The 23,886-nt window shown below is 45.1% G+C and overlaps 1 protein-coding gene across 1 annotated transcript; it reads right to left on the bottom strand.

Annotated features, from left to right (window-relative positions):
- Positions 1–22,416: 22,416 nt before the first annotated feature.
- Positions 22,417–23,553, bottom strand: LOC135390542 (uncharacterized). The gene has a single exon (XM_064620240.1). It carries the CDS (start codon positions 23,551–23,553, stop codon positions 22,417–22,419), a length of 1,137 nt encoding a protein of 378 aa, XP_064476310.1.
- Between the last annotated feature and the right edge of the window lie 333 nt (positions 23,554–23,886).

Genomic DNA, 23,886 nt, shown 5'->3' on the forward strand with positions numbered 1-23,886 from the left:
ATTCTTATCGATTGCTTCGTGTATTTGCGTTACTCACAACATGGTAACACATGGTAACCTTTGCAGAATTTCAGCAAGAGGTGCTTACCAATCTCAAGGTGCTAAGGATGATTCAGGAAAAGCACGGTGACCTCCTGAGAGCGCTCACATCTGAGCGCAAATTGCACACAACAATAGAGAGTGCGCCCATAAAAAAACCGTTCAGCGACCTAACTGCGCTGCAGGAATTTGATATGACTTTGAATGACCCGAAGTCAAAAGAATCTCTGGTAAAACAGCTGTGGCGGATAGCTTGTTTTTTGACAATCTTCATCAAACAGATCTACCAGTTCAGAAACATCGGGGGTGTAAGCCCGGAGTCCATTACACGACGTATACTACGCAACGTTATGAGCAACGGAGTCGGTGTGCTATTTTCCTGGCAAGGGCGAAAAGGAAACGAATCTTTCTCGTCTCTCAACATGTCAAAGTGTATTATTGGTGAGTAACATTCATACAGAAGTTTATAATATATAATTCGGGGCTCTTCGTCGCGAGACGACTGTGATCATGAACGTCGCCACTGTGGTCGGGTCTGTGGATTAATGTTGCCCATCACAAGGGAATCTCGACATACTGCACACCATATTTAATGTCCCTCGAGGAAGACGGCTTGTCTGAGCAACATGTACCGTTCCACAAAGTTGCCACTGTCCTCGGTTGGGTTTGAACCCGCGATCATGGGATAAGCAGGCGGACATGCCACCGACTTAGTCACCGAGGCCGTCAAACTTATTTATCTGGCATTCCTTACACATTCTATACCATTTTGGTGCCCTCGGACACCAAAACTATGGGGGAAAAAACCAAGCTCACATGCAGTTATTTTCTTCAGGTATGTAATATGTTTGCGTTTACATACTTTTGCACGCAGCAGCGGAACAATTCGCTGTTTCATCCAGCTTTCCAATCTGAAGTTAGTGTTTACCCTTCGGTTCGCGTGGATTTGGGAAAATATAAGGAACAGCAGCAAGTGATGTTTCGCTGTTCCTTCTCCTCTCGCTGGCTGACAGTGTCACACAGCATTCCGTGACTTCTTACGCCCTGTACCCGAACTGTGTGCATGAACGATAGTAAGATCAAGAAACAAACTAAAGGGGGGATGTAATCCAGTGCCAGATAATTGAGCGAAACCACAAATGGCAGCGCTACTCTGTGAAACAGGAACATGACTAAGGGTCGGTTCGACCTCTTTTTCAAATATTTTTCAACGAAGGTGCTGAATTGTCTAGCAGTGGACGAAGTTAGCTCTTTAAGGAATGTACATATGTAAATAATTGTTCGCTGGTCAGCACCTATCTTATATCCCGGAGAGCTACGTGAAACATACTATGTGTACGAGCTGATTTATGTGTTCATATTTGCCCATTGTAATTCTCTTTTAGCTTGCTGTGAGGGATGTCCACAGCTGCAGCGAGCAGCTGCTAGTTTTTAATTAAAATTTCTGTAACAAATAAAGTCCCTGATGCAATAGAAGGCGTGGATCCTCGTCTTGTCTTGACCCTTAAATGAAATCAGGTTTTCAGGGCTTAAAGTAAACTCAAGATAAATCCGGGGTTCAGAATATCCTGAACCCCAACACTAGTAATGATAGCAATTATATTACTCTTAATTTACAGCTGTGCATCGTAGAATATGTCCAATGAAGAGTAGAATGCCCAACGCAGAGCGGTGAAGGCGACCGAAGAAGGGGACGTCTGGACGGGGGTGATCGTTCGTAAAGTTGTGTACAGTTGTATATGGTGTTGAAATAAATATTTGTATAAGTAGATTTGCAATCTGACGTACTCGTATGTCAACCCAGTAGGATCAGCTAATAGATGTAATTTAGACGTCGTAGTGCTTCACAAGCGCGTCCATTGGGTGTGCAAATGTCCAGCTGTTACATCCAGAAGATATCCATATATACAGTTATGGATGAGCTTCCGGCGATCCATAGTACATCCATTCCACGTTAGCTGGACATATCCGGACGTCTACTAGATATCCAAAATATCCACGGTGTACCATCCTCTGGATGTCCATTAGACGTTCGTGATTTACTGGGACGTTTCTTTTTCTGTTATATGGAGTCTTTAAAAGAAATATATTTATGAAGTTACGAGAGAGACAGTTATAAAAGCGAGTTTGAGATAGTAAAATATGCAGAAGCTCTTGACGGTGACACCAGAGTGCCATGGCAAAGGAGAGCTCAAGGTGGTCCGATATTGAAACTCAACCCGGTGGTTCATGGTCCTCATCAGACAGTCATGATGAAACAGCAGACGGAGATGACTGCGACAAATTGAACAAAAGTGTCTTTCGCATGCTAGCACCATGTTGTCAGCAGCACAGATCGCGGAAAGAACATTCTAGGGATGGTCTAATGGAAATGAAACGGATGCCTTTGGTGGAGGCTTTCAAGTTTGTCACCAACAATGTCCTCTTTCAAGAACTCCCCAAAAGTCCAAACATTGGCCTCTGGGAGACAGCCAAAACCATCTATGCGAGTATCAATAGAGAGCGTTTCCTTTCATATGACACACCATTTGGTTTGCTAACCAACTGGTCACACCGAATCGATGATTTGATGAACCACAAACAACAAATGGACCCTCTGTTGCTTTCAACAGAAATCCTATGATTTGTCGAAATCGCTGTGAAGTTGTGATACCATTCAACAGCAAAGTTCATCACGTTGTTCGTGATTGACTTTCTCAATTATCGACTTGCAAACTAATGTATAGCAACTGCCAAATAGATCCAGGTTCTATGTACAACTTTCTCAGTTTGCCTCTAGCAAGTAGATTGGAGTGGTGTTTCTCTTCTACGTGCGCTGTGAGCTTCTGAAACCTCACATAATATCATACTGTACAGTATTTCACAGTGAAAAAAAAAAGATGACTGAGGTCAGACCATACAGGTTCATTACTCCTGCTTCGATAACCATTTCAGGGCAAAGTCAGAGTGGGAAAACAACACTGGCAACAAAACTTTTGACTCACAGAGCATACGTTTCTGACAAACCATTTGATGGTATATTTTACATATACTTGTACAAGCAACCGACTTTGATAAATTCCCCGAAGTCACATTTACGCGAGATATACCAGATAACTTGGGGAAAAAATTTGGAACCCGAGAAAAGGACAGAGGAGGGACGACACGACACGACGACCCTCCTCTGTCCTTTTCTCGGGTTCCAAATTTTTTCACCATGTACCAGCTGGCCTGCACCCTTGCCCTTTTGCCACAACTTGGGGAATGTCAGAAATTCTTTAATCATATTTGACGACTGTCTGGCTGACAAAGGTCGACTTAAAGAAATCTGTGATTTCTACGCAGCCGGCTGTTACCATCTAAATTGTTCATGTTTTTATTACACAATATTTATTCGTCAACGAGCCCCTATATCGGTGCATTCAGTTTAATAGCAGCGCTCTGATTCTGTCGTTCTGCACGTATAGTGGATCAGATGCAGTTACTTTCCCGACAGTTGTTTGGTCGAGCTAAAAGTGACTTGCTCTCCACCATATATAGAGGTGCATGCAATGAATCATATTAATACATAGTAATCGATTTGTCTCAAAAGTGTCCGGACCACCTCAGAGTGTGGACAAATATTTACCCCGACGACCGATGGCAGATAGTATATAAAACGTGAAGCGTGTGCGGAATTTCCTGCGCTTGCTGGCTGAAACAAAGTCGCCCGAACAACATTACCTTCTCCTGGAACATGCCACAAAGAATCAGTTAACAGATCAGTTAATCAGTTTGCATAAGTTATTAGAGATATTTGTATGAATCTCTGTAAAGGGAACATCCAAGTGACTCCGAGTGTGCAAAAAAACTGAAACCTTGTGCAATCCCAATTCGAGCACTGGCAAAACGAGACGGTAGCAGTGTGCAGAAAGTTCGCAGAGTATTGCAACAAACGGGTGTGTTTTTGTAGTTCCTCTTGCCACCACTACTCGGTTTCATCTCATCGCTAGATGGCAGAGGGATTGCAAAAGCAATCGGAGTATAACTCATGCAGAAGTACGAGCTTGTTCCATATCGCGAATCTCGTATTCCTGAAATTACTACACAAGAACGAACCGGATGACATCAAAGCAAAAGAGATAATTCAATATCTCCACTCTTTACTGCATCCCAGTGTGGTGACGGATAGGACTGCGACAGCTACAAGGAGAGAAGAGAGAGCATAGACGACAGAAGATGAGAGAAGCATGACCAGAATTCAGGGACACCCCTTCTGATGCAGGTTCTGCCTGATAGCAGAAGAACGTGTAAGAAAGCCAACTTGAAAGAAAAGTATGCGGCGAGGAGGAAGGAAGATGGAATGAGACGTGGGGAGACGAGAAAGGGAATTTGTACATCAGATATCGCGCGCGGAGCCCGGCTATCAGCAGGAATTGCCCAGCGCAGAATGAAAACGTGATGAATCAGCTTTGATAAGCTTTGCCAAACTTATCTTCGCTGTGCTGCTGCTCAGAGTTCTGGGGTGCTGCTCGTAGCGTGTGGAACGGGGTGATTGCCACTTGTAAGGTTAGCCCTGGTTCATTTTTTGTTCTCTCTGTGGGGAATGGGCATGTCGTCGACGATGACCAATGTGTGTCCTGGGGTGACTTCTGAGGGAAATGTGCAGACGTATGTGTGACAGCGCCTGAGGAAAAGCCCAGAAATTATCCTACATGATGCTGAAGAGAAATTATGCTCGATAAGCTAAGAAAGCGAATTCAGTAACCGCACCTCACTTTGTTACATGCACCTTGTTACTCAGTGATCACTGTATCGCACGCTTCAGTTTGTTCTTGGCCTTATCATGGGGACACTTCAATGCTTAATTCCAAATTTTGCGTCTTAGTCTCTTCACGGCACCATCAAGAAAGCTTGTCGGTTATCAACTCCCTCCCTTAGAGAAATAAAAATAAGAAAATAAACAAGCGGAAGACTGCTTATTTTCAGAACATCTAGAGGTGAAAGCAGAGTCACGTTCGGCACTAGAAAGTGCCGAAACCAACACTTCCTAAATAATGTCGGGCATGCACGCTATATGGAGGCCTGCGACCTGCTTCGAGCTTTCTTCTCGTTCGTTCTTTCATTTACTTCATGGCAGCATCCACAATAGTAACAGCAGGCCTTCCAATGCGACACAAGGGACAGGCCTTCTCCATATCCTGGAGGTGTTGCTCAAATAGGCGCTCGAATCAAAGACAAAAGGAAGAGAGATGCCGAAGCAGCACAATGTCTCGAGTGCAATAGTTGTGGACGGTATGTGTATTATCAATGTAATTAGTGCGGCCGTTAATTATTTTTGTAATGAATCTTCATAATTCCTGAAAACAAGCTGAGCGCGCAATTCCAAATTGGGAGAACACTATCGTCGAGAGTTGCCGCGAGTTCGGCAGCCGCTCTTTCCTATCACCTTCACTGTCACCGTTTGACGATACTGACATCACGCTGTTCCTCAAAACATGGGGCACCCCGCTTCCTAGGGTCCTCGCTGTTTTTCTCTCGTGAAAATCTGATACAACGCAGACATTTATTAAGCAGCGGAATCGGTGATTGCCTTTTTGTTATCTGCCAGGGTTCTACAGTAATGCATTTGTAGTTTTATTGTGTGACGTTTATGGCATCACATCGCGAACTGTGTTGTGCAGATCAAACGAGATAACGCGCAAAGAAAATCAAGTACGGCACGTTTTATGATAATGTAGACTGAGAAACAACATCGCTATTTCCCTCGCTCCAGGGACAAAGCGGGCTGTTCCATGATTTCAGGAACAACCTGTTGTCAGTTGAGAAGTGGTGACAACGAGTCAGGGAGAGGAGAAATTGCCGCAAAACCCGAACAGTGTTCAATTATTTTGTATGTTCGCACATTTTTTACTAAAGCGCAAAAAGGTTATGTGATTTCGGTTCTTGCGGCGTAGGCCCCTCAGGGTTATGCTCTACATCTTTACAATTACTCAGTCAACGTATTTTCACTAATTATAATGATTTATCGCGAATGTTAGTTAACGGCTGCGCTAATTGTTTATACGCCACCACCTTTAAATTGGTAGCGTACGGAATAGATATATTTAACGACTTTTGCGAGAAAGTCATTTTGGAAGTCATTCGCGGATTTCATCAAAATTCATTCAGTCTTACTTCACCTACCCTGTATGCAGGACCGGCCTCGGTGGCTCAGTCGGTAGCGTGTTCGCCTTCTGATCCCGAGATCGCGGGTTCGAACCCGGCCGAGGACGCCAGCAACTTGGTGGCAGGGTACAAGTTGCTTAGACACGCCGTCTTCCGCGAGGGACGTTAAATACGGGGTGCCGTGTGATGAGCTTTCATCGCACGTTAAAGAACCCTCAGGTGGGCAAAAGCAATCCACAGACCGACCGCTGTGGCGTCGCTCATGATCTCAGTTGTCTCGCGACGTAAACACCCAATTATTACCTGTATGCAGGGTATCCCAGCTAAATGTGATCATATTTTTTAAAAGATATATCTATCACTTCTTCCGAGATGAAATCAATTTGAGATATAGCGTATGCTCAAGGGCATTCCCTGGGAGGGCATTAGCAGACTCCTAAGGCAATGTCTTAATTCTTTCAATAATTAACGTTTTAATTAGAAATGCTACGAAGTTATTCCAATGAGAGGATCTTATCTCTTCGGTCACCAGATACCAAAGCCGTTTTCAGAACAAAAGTCTGTTCGATATATCGTATGAAAAAAAATCGTGAAGAAACACTTCTTTTCTTTATTTTGTTCATTGTGCATCTTGGAAAAAGCGTCTTTCGTTGACCCCCGATGCGAGAGAGTGAAAGAGCACAGTGCCGACTCATGCGTGGAAGATTGGTTAACTTGTGGAAAGAAAAAAAATGTATCGGGGTGACTCTATCGGAGCTGCGCTTATCTTGAGCTGCAGTTTCCGTCTTTTTTTTTTTTTAATCTTTTTCACGGACGCAAGAGGCGACAGTGTGCTCTTTCATTCTCTCGTGTTGGGGGCGAAGGAAAGACGCCACTCTAGAGATGCGTAATAAATAAAATAAAGAAATGGTGTTCCTTCACGATTTTTTCTTCTGCGAACGATCTATCGAACGGATTTTTGTTCTGAAAACGGCTTTGGTTTGGTGACTGAAGAGGTCAGATGTTCTCATTGGAACAACTTCGTAGCATTCATAATGAAAAAGTTAATTATTAAAAGTTAGATAAGACATTGCCTTAAAAGTCTCCTAATGCCTTCCTAGAGAGCGCCCTTCAGCATATGATATATTGCAATTGATTTAATCTCGGAAAAAGTTATAGATATACTTTTAAAAAATATGGTAACATTTAGGTGGGACACCATGTATATGACAATAAACACGCATGGTATTTTTAACTTATTCATTATTTTGCTATAAGAACGAGTTAACCCGTAAGGGGGTTACGGCCTTGCACAACGCTGCATGAGAACGAAAAATTTGGCGAGGTACAGAAGAAAGGAAGTTTAAGCCACAAGTTCGATCTACATTACATAAAAAAATCTACATTACAAAAAACATGCTTGTAACTTTGTGCATCCTATTTAGTTTCACTATTATAGAGCGCGTCCAAGTTGGCTTTCACCAGGACTCCGTCGTCATATCGATCTCGATGAATGAAAATTTGATGAGTTCCGCCTTGACTGGGAACAAAGGACGTTTAAGCCACATCTTTCAAATTTATGGTAAATGATGGACAAGCATCTACACTACAACAAACACGAGTGACACTTTGTGCATTTCAATTAGTTCCGCCATTATAGCGCGTTAAAGTGTACCCGCGTGACGATTTCATGCCAGATCGACCTCTATCAATGTAAATTTGATGAGTTCCGCCTTGACAGGGAACAAAGGACGTTTAAGCCACATGTTTGAAATTGATGGTAAATGATGGACACGCATCTACACTACAACAAACACGCGTGGCACTTGGTGCATTTCAATTAGTTTCCCCATTATAGCGCGTTAAAGTGTACCCGCGTGACGATTTCATGCCAGATCGACCTCTATCAATGTAAATTTGATGAGTTCCGCCTTGACAGGGAACAAAGGACGTTTAAGCCACATGTTTGAAATTGATGGTAAATGATGGACAAGCATCTACACTACAACAAACACGCGTGGCACTTCGTGCATTTCAATTAGTTTCCCCATTATAGCGCGTTAAAGTGTACCCGCCTGACGATTCCGTGTCAGGTCGACCTCTATCAATAGAAATTTGATGAGTTCCGCCTTGACAGGGAACAAAGGACGTTTAAGCCACATGTTTGAAATTTATGGTAAATGATGGGCAAGCATGTACACTACAACAAACACGCGTGGCACTTCGTGCATTTCAATTAGTTTCCCCATTATAGCGCGTTAAAGTGTACCCGCGTGACGATTTCATGCCAGATCGACCTCTATCAATGTAAATTTGATGAGTTCCGCCTTGACAGGGAACAAAGGACGTTTAAGCCACATGTTTGAAATTGATGGTAAATGATGGACAAGCATCTACACTACAACAAACACGCGTGACAGTTTGTGCATTTCAACTAGTTTCATCATTATAGCGCGTTAAAGTGTACCCGCGCGTCGATTCCGTGTCATGTCGACCTCTATCAATGGAAATTTGATGAGTTCCGCCTTGACAGGGAACAAAGGACGTTTAAGCCACATGTTTGAAATTTATGGTAAATGATGGGCAAGCATGTACACTACAACAAACACGCGTGGCACACCGTGCATTTCAATTAGTTTCGCTATTACAGAGCGTTAAAGTGTACCGGCACGACAATTCCGTGTCAGGTCGACCTCTATCCATGAAAATTTGATGAGTTCGGACTTGACAGGGAGCAAAGGACGTTTAAGCCACATGTTTCAAATTGATGGTAAATGATGGACAAGCATCTACACTACAACAAACACGCGTGGCACTTCGTGCATTTCAATTAGTTTCCCCATTATAGCGCGTTAAAGTGTACCCGCGTGTCGATTCCGTGTCATGTCGACCTCTATCAATGGAAATTTGATGAGTTCCACCTTGACAAGGACGTTTAAGCTACAGCTCTTTTCCCTGGGATGTTTGCATTCGTTACAGGTCCGAAATATATGGTAAATGTATCAGGTATCAGCGCTACAACAAACAGGCGTGGTAATTCGTTCATCTTAAATACCCTTACCATTAGGGCGCGTCAAAGTTGACCCACATAATTGATTCCGTTGTCACATCGACCTGGAGGTCACAGTCAAGAAAGGGCGTTTATGCCACAAGTCCTAAATTTCTTTTAAATGATTGACAATAATCTACATTACAACAAACGCGGGTGGTATTGTGCAAAACGGGGATTCCTGTAGCGGTGAAGTAAGTGAGAGTGCAAGGAGAAGTCATCTGCTATTCACATATTAACTGCACAGGCTGTCGCACAGCATTAGGGCAACTAAATCAAACTGAACGCTATGCAGTGTGATGTAGATCCAGTACAGCATTATTAAGCCAAAACTCTGACGCTCTCGCCTTGCCGTTACTCTCATACCTACCTCCGTTAAACTACCTCAACAAAAAAAAGAGAAATAAAAAGAAAAGGAAGAACAAAGAAAAAAAAACAAGCCGAGAAGACCGCGGATCGAACCACGGACCCCGAAACCAACGACCACCACTTTACCACTGAGCCAACGATGCCACATGTACGCCTTCTAGGAATGCAGGTACAGACGCTTCGCAAGCCACACCGAGCTTGTCAATACTTCTTTTGTCGTGGGAACAAAATACGAGCGTCCCACAACGGCGCACAGAGTTGCAAAGCGTAGAAGACAAATTCAACTTTCATGTCCTACATGCGCATTTTCCGGAGAACCCATTATTTTAGCCAAGTACAACAAATATAGCACACCAGTGCATTCTGCCGTGAAGCCAACACGGCGAAAATAAGTCCTCCAGGAACAAAACTGTGACGCTCTTGCGCTTCCATTCCACTAGTACACCATCGGTGTGCCTCTCATAGCAACACCCATGTGTGGGCTTTTCTTTCTAAAGCTCAGTGTCAACAGATATTCTAACAAATCCAGGTGGAATGCATTGCTTCAATGGAGGGCAGCGAGTACGCCGGTCAAGCCAACTTTAAGAAACCGTGTCCCGGATTTCTGGGAATGTGACGCTGTCGCCGCTTTTATGAGCAGTGGTTATAAGGTCAAAGCCAAACAACTTTTGCATATACTGCAGCAAACCATTTCGTGGGATCTGAAAACCTATCAGATCATTATTGATGGGCAACCGCAAGGGCATACCAATATACAACCAACAAGATACCTCGTTTATTATCTCCTATCCAGAGCTCGTAGTACTCCGAGACCTCGATATCTTGATCACATGTTACCTCATCTGGAGAAATTGAATTTGCCGTCACTCATTGTACCGTCATCACGACTTCAAAAGGGTGTCACAGTATCGACTTCAAGCAGACGCTCACCGACTCCCGCTACTGAAACATCGCCACCCCTTACACGTGCCGCAAAACGTGCTCGACATCAACAATGGATTCTCTTCTAGCTGAAGATGAAAAGGGTTACTGTGAAGATGCAAAGATACTTTCTCACTTCCCCTCAAGACATCATAAAAAGGTATTGGCAATGCTTCAACTAATAACAGTACTGGCGTACGACGAGAGGGGAAGAGTTATCTGTCACAGCAGAGTGATTCCCCAATCCTCTATTGTGGAGTTGTTGCGGTACGAACTTCACAATAAGCAACCTGCTTGGATGCGAGGTGACGTTTCGGCTACGATTAATGCATATCTGACTCTCGACGCTCTCCGAGTGCACGGCAGGAAGCGAAAGTGTTGATTGCAGCCTACTACGATCCACAACGTGTTGCCAGTTTTGGTAAAATACAGAGACTTGCGCAAGGCATTGGCATAAAGAAGATAAAAGTTTTCAAGTTTCTGGAGACCAGTGATCCTTACAGTCTGCACAAAGAGTTCAAGAGGCCTTTGATATTCCGTAAAATAGTAGCCCTTGGTGTGAAGGAAACCTTCCAAAGCGACCTGAAGGATGTACAGAAACTTTAACATCATAACAGCGGCTTTCGCTATTTGCTATTCCGCATAGACGTTTTTTCTCGCCTTCTTGCAGTTGTACCCCTTCGTAATAAACGACCACCTGAGATCGTACGTTATTTAAAGCTTGCCTTTAGAGGGATTGGAACACCCCGTCTTCTGCATTCGGATCGCGGGGGCGAGCGCATCAACAGTTTAGTGCCGGAGTTTTTAAAGAAAAAGGGTATTCATTGGTACAGCTCGCATTCTCAGTAGAAAGCCGCTGACTGAGAGAATTCAAAGGACTATAATGTCTGCTGTATGTCGTATCTTTACATATCAGGGTCACAAACGATATTGTCACGAAGCGAAATGGGCCGGCGAGTCGTCGAATAAACAGCAAACGGTTTATTGAACTACTTGGTAGCAAAAACACAAGAGTGATAGCTCTCTAACACAACTGAGTCCAAAGCACGAATGCTCCAGCTTGGAGCGCACAAGCATTTAAGCGTCGCGCCGAAAAATCTAGAAACAGCACGTGCGTTTGCCAGAGAGCAGGCGATGTGTCTGGAAGCTTCTTGCTTCTTCTTCAGCATGCGCCGGGATGAGATGTACCGTTTCGTGCCTGCCCTGGAGGTTTCTCGAAGATGATTCGTGGCATTGCCCCCTCCGTAGACGTGGCATCATCCTGATGCCGTTTCTTCTTCTTCTTTTTTTTTGTCATGTTGTCTCCTTCCAGACAGTCTTCAGCGCTACCTGCTGTAGTACGGCTTGAGTCGAACGACGTGAACTGTTTCAGTCCTCAGGGGTCGTCGAGAGGGAGCGCTGCCCTCGGGTACCACTTCGTAATCCAGGTCTCCAATGCGTCGAAGTACTTTGTAGGGACCGAAGTACCGCTTGAGTAGCTTCTCGCTCAAGCCTCCTCGTCGAATCGGCGTCCAAACCCATACCAAGTCGCCTGGACCTGAAGCGTACGTCTCGTCGGCGCAAATTGTATCTTCTTTCATCGACGCGTTGCTGTTGACCAATGCGTAGTCTGGCCAGCTGGGGGGCTTCTTCTGCTCGCTGTGTGAATTCCAGAGCGTCGTTTTCCCCATCACTGGGTTCGTGGGGCAGCATCGCGTTCAGCATAGTCGATGCGTCATGGCCGTGTTCAAGGCCGAACGGTGTGAATCCCGTTGTTGCCTGGACAGCCGTGTTATAGGCGAACGTGACGTAAGGCAGTATTTCGTACCATGTCTTGTGCTCGACGTCGACGTACATCGAAATCATGTCGGCAAGGGTTTTGCTTAGGCGTTCGGTGAGCCCGTTCGTCTGCGGATGGTACACCGTTGTCCTCCGGTGAGCGGTGTGGCTGAGTCGAAGGATTTCTTGGGCTAGCCTACTTGTAAATGCCGTTCCCCTATCGGTGATTAAGGCAGTCGGAGCTCCGTGCCGTAGTATGATGTTCTCGATGAAGAACTTCGCCACTTCTGTTGCTGTGCCCTGTGGAAGTGCCTTAGTCTCGGCATAGCGTGTCAGGTAGTCGGTGGCGACGATTATCCAACGATTTCCGGAAGACGAACGTGGGAAGGGTCCAAGTAGATCCATCCCAATCTGCTCGAACTGCGCCGACGGCGGTGCGATTGGCTGAAGGTACCCAGAAGGTCGACCGGCGGCGTTTTTCCGGCGGCCTTGGCGTTTTTCGTCGTTGGCATTCCCGGAACGTCCTTACGTAGTGGTGGACGGTCTTGGCCAGTTTTGCCCAGTAGTACTTTTCCCTTATACGGGCCAGTGTCCGGCTGTATCCCAAATGACCTGATGACGGTTCGTCGTGGCAGGATTCGAGGATCTCGACGCGCATAGGGGTCACCAGGCACAACGAGAAGCCACCCACATAGCGCCTTGTGGTGCGTGGTTGTCTTTGTAGAGGACACCAATACGTAGGGAAAAACTTGGGAGTGATCTTCTGAAGATGGGAGGAACATTGTCGGCGCGGCCCTGCAGATAGTCGACGAGTGTCTTCAATTCGGGGTCGTTGTACTGCTTGATAGACATGGTAGTCGTGCTCATTAGACCGAGGAAGGCGTCGTCGTCCTCGAGACTGTTGTCCTGTCGCTGGAGTGGTACTCGGGACATGCAATCGGCGTCGTTGTGTTTTCTTCCTGACTTGTAAGTGATGGTTACGTCATACTCCTGTAATCGGAGGCTCCATCTCGCTAGGCGTCCTGAGGGGTCCCTTAAACCAGCCAACCAGCACAGAGAATGGTGGTCTGTTACCACCTTGAACGGCCGTCCGTACAGGTAGGGACGCAACTTTGTGATGGCCCATATGACTGCAAGGCACTCTTTTTCGGTCGTCGAATAGTTCTTCTCTGCCTTGGTTAGCGTTCTGCTTGCGTAAGTGATGACACGTTCGACGCCGTCGTGAAGTTGAACGAGCACCGCTCCTAAACCATCGTTGCTTGCGTCGGTGTGTATTTCTGTTTCGGCGTTTGGATCGAAGTGGGCAAGCACGGGTGCGGTCTGTAGACGCGTCTTCAATTCATCAAACGGCTGTTGCTGGGCTTCACTCCAGATACAAGTGGATCCGTCCTTCGTGAGGGCATTCAGGGGCAACGCAATTCTTGAAAAGTTCGGAATGAACCGTCGGTAGTTGTAGCGCTTCGGGAAGAGGCTACACGAACGGCGTACGCCACTTTCTTTATGTCTCTCTTCTGAAAGATGATTGATATCATGCGGTGAAGTAGTCGACTTTTTATGTGTTGTGTGGTGAACCTCTTGGATTGCAGGTAATACTCGTAAAAAGCACTATACGCAGGCGTTAAAATGCAGTACCATTATTCTTGCCTGCTGGTGCAAGACGGTTTCATGGTCTTTTATATGTCACAGTCAGTAACGGATCACAAACCGAGCTGTAGATGGAGTAGCCATCAGCCTTCCCTGTTTCTGGCGTCCTTTTTAGAATTCATCGTCGCAGCACGTAAGCTTATCCCAGTTTTCAGACGCGTCATCTGGTTCGGTGTAGCGCCACATATTAACAACTACAAAAGATCAATATGATGTCACGGACTCATGTTACGTGCTGCACTACAATTAACTACTACTTTCAAATACTCAATATACAAGGCGTTGGGGCAGAGCACACATTTTTCAAAAATCGTCGTTCGTGTTAAAGAGCACAAAGTGCTTTGCTCTGTTGTGCACATTAAAACATCGATACTCGCATGTTTTGACACTCATACATAGCAGTCACCCGCAATATTCGAGATACACACAATTAGGTACAAAAAAGTAGGATGTTAAAATTAATAACGATACTTAGTGAACGTTATGTTAAGAGCAAGATACAGTTTCATTCTATCGAGGGAACATGTGTCCTTGTTCAGTGCATAATATTTCACAAGGTATACGGATTTTATATTCGGAATCACCTTATTCAGCTTTCAATATAACATAAGGCCTTTAATATTTAAATAGTACCTCCACGACCGGTGGGCCTCTCGTGAAGACGAGGTTGTGTGGCTACTGTGATGGCTATGTGATGCTTCTGTTTTCATGGTTACTGATTCTGCAAGATTCGACAGCCATAAATTATGTTCGTTCTTGTGCTCATGTGCGAAGATGATGTAAGAACATGTAAAGGGATGGCGTGAGCCAAGTGAAGAGGCAAAATATTGCGGAAGGGAACAACTCCCCGAGGAAGAGAAAATGTGTAGTGATATGTAGCTCTGAGAGAGCGCTTGCACATTATGCAAACCAGAAGCAAAGGTACAATTACGTTAAAATAGATTACGTTTAGCAAACGTACAGTACGTTCGACTACATTAATGTTTCCTGTGAGGAATTTGATCAGTTCAAATGCTGCTCTAACGTTTTATATCTAGGTAGTGAAATGAAGATGTAAATTTATCTGAGGCCATGAACGTAGTCAAGACATGCAATGTTCTAAGCTGCAGAGAGATTTCCGAGACTGATATATTCGATATCAAACTAAACTGCTTATGCATTGTTCAGCGTTCGGTGACATTCTAAGTGCTGCTGTGACTAAGAGTTACCGAAATATACTTTAAGCTTGGAAAAACGGTAGCGCAATGGCTAAGTGATCAAAGTCAGCATCAGGTGATTAAATAATTTGCCATGCTGCTGTATTTTTGGGGTGCAAGTGTTTGGAGAATCGAAATAGCGCATGACAACGAAAAATGCGTCCTTAGAGAACATTCACTGCTGTTGTTGACGTCTCCACTGAAAAGTGTAATCATGATCTTTGTGTTTCGGGCGTTTTGTAATCATGATCTTTGAAATGGTGAGTGTCTAAAACACATGTTCTCAGTCTGGGGAGTCAATACGGAACGTACATAAAAAAAAAGTCACTCTCATGTCAGCTTTTGACACGAATAGACAAATATGTATCGGTTTGACCGAAGGCAGGGTGGGACAACTCAGGTTTTAAAAAATCACAACTTCATTAAAGGAACAGTGACACTTTAAAGAAACAATCAGGGGACATTTAACATGACTCAAAACCCTGCCTTGTCTGTTAAGCTGTCCACCAGGATGCGTGCAAAATATTTTCGCTCTGCGCTGTGGAATAGCATTTAAAGAAGAGTGGCAGAAAACAGCCATGGACGGCCGACACAATCCTCGAGCGACGGGGAGAAGGTTCCCTGCCTTTTCGCTTTGTTTTCTCGTCTCAGTTCATGCAGCGCGTATGCATGCTGGAGCTGTGCCGCTGTACGCCACTGGTCACGTGTAAGGAAGTTCGATACGTCATGACGTCCTCACGGTCTGCGATGCGTTCTTTCCACGGGGAGAGGATTTTTGAAGGTGTGGGGAACAGATGGTTCGTGCAGTCTCTGCAGGTCACCTGTGCTTATCGTTCTTTTCCAGGAGCTCATTTGGTTCGTTGCGGAACACGCCACAGCGAAAAAAAAAATTTGGAGGTCACCTCAATGCTCCACTAATAGACGCGATCCATCACGCCATGCATGCATTATATTGTACATTAGAATTATTTGGCTGCGCGTCGTGCTTGGTGACATATAAAACCTTCAACGGAATTGCCCCAGGACGAGAGCCGCCGATATTTCGAACAGAAACTGTTGTTTAGAACTATTAGCTACATATAGCTCTGACATCAGCACGGAAAATATTTTCGCTCTGCGATGCGCTATAGCTGTGTAATCGAATTTACAAGATATACATAAAGTCGAATAAAGCAGTCGCGGACGGCCGACAGGATGCTCTTGTGACGTAGTGAAGGCTCTGTGCTTCGTTTGTTTCGTCCTTTTTTTTCACAATTCACGCGCTTCTTATACACGTATGAGCTGTGCCGCTGTACGTTACACGTCATGTGAGGGGAGCAGCATACGTCACGACGTCCTCTCGTCCGACGATGCCCTCTTTTGACGAGGAAAATGATTTTTTCAAACGTGTGCAAGACGGAGCCCTCGCGATAGCTCTGTAGTTAAGCTAGGCTCACCGTTCTGTCGCAGGAACTCCTTTAATTCGTTGGATAAATATCTGCATTGAAAAACAAACAAAAAACTTGGGGGGGGGGGGGGTCACCTCGGTGCTCCTTCAATGGACGTACCTATAGGCTGCAACATCTGAAGTGCACAAAACTGCGTGCACGCGTCTGCTGTTTTTTTTCTTGTTTGCACTTGTATATCACGAATCTAAATAACCAAAGAGGCGAGTCCCTTGCAATTCCGAACTACTAACGTCTATATGATAGTTGACGGAGGAAGTCGTAAGGCAAGGAATTAGCGCGCCCGCTGTAGGGTAAAAGAGCCCCCAATGTGGGGGAGATTGGGCCAGGACTTCGCATCGATAATTTCAGTCACGCGTGCATCGATGAGGATGCTAATTTACAATGTTATGAACCATGACACAGGGAACGCAGACCAGGTAGCACTCTACACCGCCTTACGTGCGGTACGGATAGAAGGTATTCTGCCAAGTTCATCAGTCAACAACAAGATGTAAGGTTTGACGAGCTCGTTTTGTAACAGCTTCTCGCTTCAACTTTATGTTTTAAGCACGGTCTTATTGTTGCTATTTTGCTATCTTTTAAAAAAATCGTGAATATAATATCATTAGGGTTAGGAATTGTATGCAAATGTATGTCTTGTGTGGGGACAGCTATACATGAAGGCCTAGTACGTGTTTAAGAAGTCATGAAGATAGTTTTTATACATGATAAAGGTGCATATTTCTGGCATTTTTAAATGCATCATATTTCTAAGTAGAAGAACAAGTATATGACAACAAAATAATTTCCTTTGCCATTTGCCTGCGAACATCTAAACAAACACAGAGATCAACAAAGGGAGCAACGCTATTTTTGGTGGTAAGTGATGGTCAACGTAACTGCCACCTGACCTCTCTGACCTTGTACTAAATGGCGCTGTCTTGGCGGTGGGCGCTCACCGGTTTTGTAAAGGAAGGCATCTCGAGTATTTATCACTGTTTTTTTTTATAGGGCTCCTCGTCTCAAAGATATATTTTTTGAGTGTTGCGATAACGGATGACGTAAGAATATTAGTGTGAATTTATGCGGTGAGCTCCGCTGTGGACAAATGCAGCGGTTAGGCCTTACGAGCACGGATAACAGGGATAATGCGTATATTGCTTCTGCTTTGCCATGCCTACAGCAACCAAATAACACGTTGTTCGCGTAATGCTACCCTCATGCATTCCGTGGATCCAATGGCAAGGTGTCGAAACCACGATATTGCTCAGATAGCGCTTCGGTTGCTTGGTAGCGAGTGACGAATCATCATGACAACTTTGCAGTAAGTAATCGCCTAAGGACGGTACAAAAGTTGGAACTAGAAAAACCCTGTGTTTGTCATCCATATCTCCATACCCTTCCGAACTGCAGAAGCCAAATCGAATGCAACTACCGCCACTCAGCGGCAAATACATTGTTTGTCTATTATTTGGTTTGAATTAAGTAGTCATCCTTGTTTTCCTTATCCTTTAATTCTCCTACAGACAACTATTGCTCACTGCGCGCGCAATCATGTTTCGTGCTCCGACATATTGCGACCAAATCGACGTTGCAAGCTGGCCAGTGTGCCTAATCCGAATCCACTTGTTTAGCAAACATGGTGCAAAGCCTAGAGCGCGAAACATCTTAGGAACGCGAAGATGACATTTCTGTTGAATTTGAAAGTAAATTTCGTGCCAAAGGTGTGGTTAATTATCACATATTACCTTGTAGAACATATTTTCGTTGTTTATAGAGCATAAGTGCTTGCATATTTCGACAGCTTATAGGGCCCCTTTTTCGTATCTCTAACTTTATTGATCAGTTCAGTTTGGTAGTTCAGAATAATATCAATAAAACTGCCCTTGCTTCAGGGTTTTAATTGCTTTTAGTAGATGATATTATAAAAATAGAATGACAAATGGCAATTGAATATCAGTTGCAGGAAAAAAAAAAGTACTATATCTTGTCTCCAGCCGCTGACAAACTTGAATTGAATTAAATGATTACTGTATAAGCTCCTTTTCTATACAAGAGGAATTCCTTAGTTATCGCACTGTGTATGAGTTCCATAGTTCAAGGTATGTGTTTCAAATAGTTGACATGCCACTCCATTTAACGAGACGAAGTTTTCATGGGGTATAGCTGTAAATACAGTTGCATAGTGGCATAATTTCTACGAGAGGATGTCCGCCTCGCCGTAGAACACAACAGCAAAAACGGTATCTATGGTGTTTTCATAGCATTTTTATAAAAAATATGTAAATGATAAAAATAAACACTCTGTATCTATGGCAGCCAGTTTTTATTGATTCATCAATGTAATGCGGGTGCAAAAATAGCTCCAGTAAGGTGTCTTACTGATCAGTCAAGCTTGCGGTTAAATGTTTTACTGGTGCTTTGTCAGCCACCAATGTGGCCTCATGAAAGCAATGCGGTTTAGTCGCCATTTAGCCTATATGTCGCCCCGCAATCAAATAAGAATTACACTGCAAGTGTTGCATTCCTTAGGCACTAATAGGAAAATTGAAATGTGACTTTTGCCATTAGACATCGTAGAGCGATTCATAGGCCGGTGAACGAGAATCCCGTGTTGTAGACGACATACACGAAACAACAGGCACATTACTTACTTGTTCCCTCGTAGGTGCCACCACTCCGAAGTGCTACAGAGCAGAGCCGCTAGTGATAATGAAGCACTTGGACGGTAGCACTTGAATGTTCTGTTAGAAGAAATAGTAAAAAACAAACAAATAAAGCAATGTTTATAGTTCCGTACAGAAGCTGAAACGCCCTTGAATAGCTTTTAGAGGATAAGTTTTCAGGCACCTGAGGTGTATATCCAATTACTCGGGGGCAGGGGGGGGGGGGGCTCAGCAGAAATGGAGTTGCATAACGATGCTAGGTTCTGACCAGCCTAATACCATTCATAGTACCAATCTCAGCAGTAGCACCAACTCAGTAGTACTACAGCGCCTCGGTACCGGCTACCCTCAACTTCTACTACGGCGCAGTTTCCACAGGGCTCAGTCCAGGACACCCACCGATCTCCCATTCGTTCATGCTGTCCCCTCTGTGTCCACGTCTGCACGCCCTTCACAGCCGCAATTGCTTCGCGGCACTAACCCAGAATGAAAAAAAAAAAAAAAAAAAGAGTACAACGAGGTCGGTACAACATCTCTAACGGAAATTCCAGCCTCAAGGTGTTCATTTTCATCAAGGTGTACGCTTTAGTGTGATAAGAGGTCTGTGCTTCGTGTTCGTTCAAACTGTGCGATTTGTCAGAGACTGAAACGCCATCGCATTCTCCCCGCAATATTAGGATTTGGAGGGACGTGCCATTCTTCTTTGGTCGACGCTGGTGCTGCACTCTCCGTTGCATCTCGTGATTTGTGCAAGCAGTGCACAAAGGGGCTACTCCTTTCGACGGCCCATAATGAGTAGTTTCTCCAGCGAACCTATTTTGCCAGTCGCAGTATGCATTGCCCAACTAAAGACCTCTGCTACATAGCTGAGTACCTAGTTCTTATTTTTACTCGTTACATGTTGTAACGACGTAATTATCGTTTGGGACTTTCTGTGCGACAACCCAGCAATCATTACTGTGCCCAACACGAGATCCTGTTATCGGCAATGCCGACCTTCAACGTTCTTGTGACACCTCCTGCGTTTCCGAAAATCTGCGTAATCATCTAAATCTGCGCACCGCGCACGAAGTCCGGTTCTTGTGACTCTCTCCGCGCTTGCCTGCCGCGCTGCAGCTGTTTCGCCTTCTCCTGTTTCGCGGACGTTTATGCAGAGCTACGGGGACCACGCGATTAACAGTAGGTCTGCACATAACAGCTAACACTGTAATATATCCGACATCCGATCCGGTGATCCGAGTTTATCACCGACCTTCGAGTGCAAATTTTACTGCCTGCTGCAGCTCTTGTGATGGTTGCCATACCCTAATATGATCAAAAAGTATAACTAAAATGTGTGTGTAAAATAACTAATTGTGACAGTTGGCGATAGATAGATATGACATCACCGAAAGAGCGAAGAAGAAAAATACTCACTCATTGCAAGGGTATGGCAGCCCGACCAGTGCTTTACGTTATTGAAACCGTATTGAGGCCTTCTCTGTTATCTAGAATGTGTTGGCCAAGCCCCAGCTTAGATTGTCGCAGCACAGCATTGCTCATACGGGCTGTGCTGGCACCCCATATGTGAACCACAACAGCACACTTGAAGCGCGTCATTCTTGCGTCAGATCTTCATGTTCTGCTTCTCCACATACGCGGTAGTGCCACATTCTCCAGTGCTCGCCAAGGTTTGTGGTACAAGGGCCTGTCTTAACATGCTTAGTGTAGTAGACGGACCTCGCGGAGGGGTCTCCGGACTTATCACGTATATAAAGTAGTCACAAACGGAGACTAGCGGACGCTTTGGCATGCTTGTGAACGTTCAGAAAAATGAAGAGACATACACAAATAATCAGATCGGCACTTGCAGCGAACGTCTGAAAACAAAACGCAAATACATTGTTGCCCTTTGTGTGACGCATGCGGAAACAACATTTGAACCCCAGAGAAACCGCATCAAATATTGACCGGCCTTTTTGTTATTGCTATCCTAAAGTTATCCAGCAATGTGAGACATATGAAAAACAGCACTCATCACAAAAGAACGTTTGCTTCCCCTTCGTTTTCCCGTCTTGCCGTGCCCTTACCGTAAGTGTACACTTTCAGGAACGACGTTCATGTTGACATTCACATCGATAACACCGTGCAGGAAGTAGTGATATAATTCATACAAATATCGATATCGTTCCATCGCTATTGTGATGGCAAGGTAGATAGCGAGAAGTGCCCTTCCGAACGTTCCGTAACAGCTGCTTTGATAACAGTCGCTTTGAGAAAAACCCCAGTGGCATCCACTCGCTATCCAGAGTGTTGTTGATGTACTGCTACAACTGTGGTTTTCGAAGAGTCGGCCATGATGGCTGTAGCGGAATCGGGCTTCAGCTGTATCAAGGGAGTAACATAGGAGAGCCTATTCTTGATCTGAGTGAAAACGGCGGATTCGATGTTTCGAGGGCAAAATATATTGGAGATGTCGGTTGTAGTGGCATCGAGACATGGGAAGAAATGGGGCTCATGGTAGCACAGCAGAGCCTATTCCTGAACTCAGTCATCCCTCATCACAGAGCCGGGGAATGGATGATTCGATCTCCAGCGTAAAAGGTCATTGACACGTCGGAAATCTTGTGCGCATTCATGCAATATAATGACGATACAAGCTTATTAAACAGTGAAATTATTGAAGCTGGCTCATGTTTGATTGTGGAGGGAAATTCTGGTTGGTGTCGACCTTCTCCTTGAACTGGTGGATCCCGTGTCTATCGCAGCCATGCCCAAAGAAATCTAATTCCGAGAGAGTGGACTGATACATTGCGTTGTTTATCAGAAGTACATGGGCCTCGAGACGTTCGCACAGCAAGTGGAAGTGTTATCGATGTCCTTTCCCTGGGGAGCTTGCAACCAAGTTGTCATCCACATACCAAGACACGAAGATGGGGAAAAAAGTCGAGAGTCCCGAGAACCTGGCCCAGGAACCATTGGCGTGTTTTAGCTGCGTTACGCAGGGTAAATGTGTTGTGGAGGAACACATGTAGACCAAATGACACGAGGATGTCTGTTTTAGGAATATCAACGGGGGGGGGGATATGTTTATTATATATAAAAAAAATAAGAGGGAAAGATTAGCCACCGGTATGGCGGCTTGCTTTCCCAGGAAAAAAGGGGAAAAATAAAGGCAAACAAAAAGAAAAACAAAGAAAAAGGAAAACAAATAAACAAAAAGAAAAACAAAAGAGCAAAGAGGAAAACAAACATGAAACTGATCACAGTTCACCCAGAAGGCCACAGGACCGCAGAAACTGGGCAAGTGTCTTTGTCACCTGACTGTATTGTGTGGGGCCGAGCAGCGTAGCTAGAGATAAGTCCGAAACCATCAGGCGAGCGATGCGCGACCGTAGGAGGAGACGATGTTGGTGGTAACGAGTGCAGTAGAGGAGTAAGTGCGGGATGTCTCCTTCAACATGACAGGTGGGGCAGTTGGGCGACGAAAGGTGGCCCATCTTAAAGAGGAGCAGTGGAGTCCGCGCCACATTCAATCGCAGCCTATGAAGCAGGGACTCTTCCTCCCTGGGGTAGCGGCCTACCAGTGTGTGGGTCATCGTAGGGTCAATCGAGTGCAGAAAAGGGTTGGTCCTGGCAGCGTCTTGAAAGAAGGCCCGAGAGCTATTTCTGCAGTATCGGCGAATGGCTAGCTGACAGGCAGACTGGGTAAGTTGGACAGAAGTGACAGGCCCAGCAGCACGAGCAGACCTGGCCGCAGAATCGGCGATGGCATTCCCCAAGATACCGCCGTGGCCCGGAATCCACTGGAACCACACACTGTGACCTAGAGACGATAGTTTGGCGTGCAGGCAAACGATCTCCGTGTAGATGTCATTGATAACCTTGGGCGAATACGATGCCACGGCCTCCAAGGCTGACTTACTATACGAAAGGATAGTCCACGCTCTTGGTGTCGACGAAGAGATGTACCGCAGAGCAGATAAGATAGCAACGGCTTCTGCTTCGGTTGATGAAAGCGTGGGCAGCAGCTTGAAATCGCGTTCGTATGCTTCCTCAGGAATGTAAAATGCAGATGATGACCCATCAGATGCCACCGAGCCGTCAGTGTAAATCTCCATTCGATTTGAGTGCAGGGAGTAGAGATGTTGCAGCGTTAGTTGGCATGCCACAACAGCTGGGACATGGCTCTTTTTCGGGAGACCAGGAACAGATGTGTGCACTGCGGGCAGACTCAAGGTCCACATCAACGGGGTAACAGGTATATGATGGTATGCGAGGGCTAGAGCCATTTTCGAGAAAAACGTGGTCCCGTGAAGGGCTACTGCGAGGGCGCGGATGCACTGTCGATTATGAAGGTCGCACCTGAAAAAGTCGACCGTGACCATAATGGCAGTCATCATTGTCGATAGAGAATGGAGCGTATGCATAGATTCGTAGATAAGTGCGTACGTGTGTTGCTATCACAAGCGTACATTTGAAAATAGGTAGGATTTGTGGTTTTCGGCATTTTCTTTCAAGCTAATTCCGGGCTGTTTATCGGCATTTATATGGTGCAGTAAAAATCGGATTGTTTCGGCAGCTATACTGCGCTCCGAAAATAAATGTCCGAATGCGGGCATCCATGAAATTCATTATTGCTACACCGAGCCAGACATTAATTAGTAGTCTCCAGATCTGCGCTGTTGACACCATGACTGGCAATGGAAGCACTAGAGAAGAATGCGAGCATC

The sequence above is a fragment of the Ornithodoros turicata genome, chromosome 1 (genome assembly GCF_037126465.1).
Source record: "Ornithodoros turicata isolate Travis chromosome 1, ASM3712646v1, whole genome shotgun sequence".
Lineage (NCBI taxonomy): Eukaryota > Metazoa > Arthropoda > Arachnida > Ixodida > Argasidae > Ornithodoros > Ornithodoros turicata.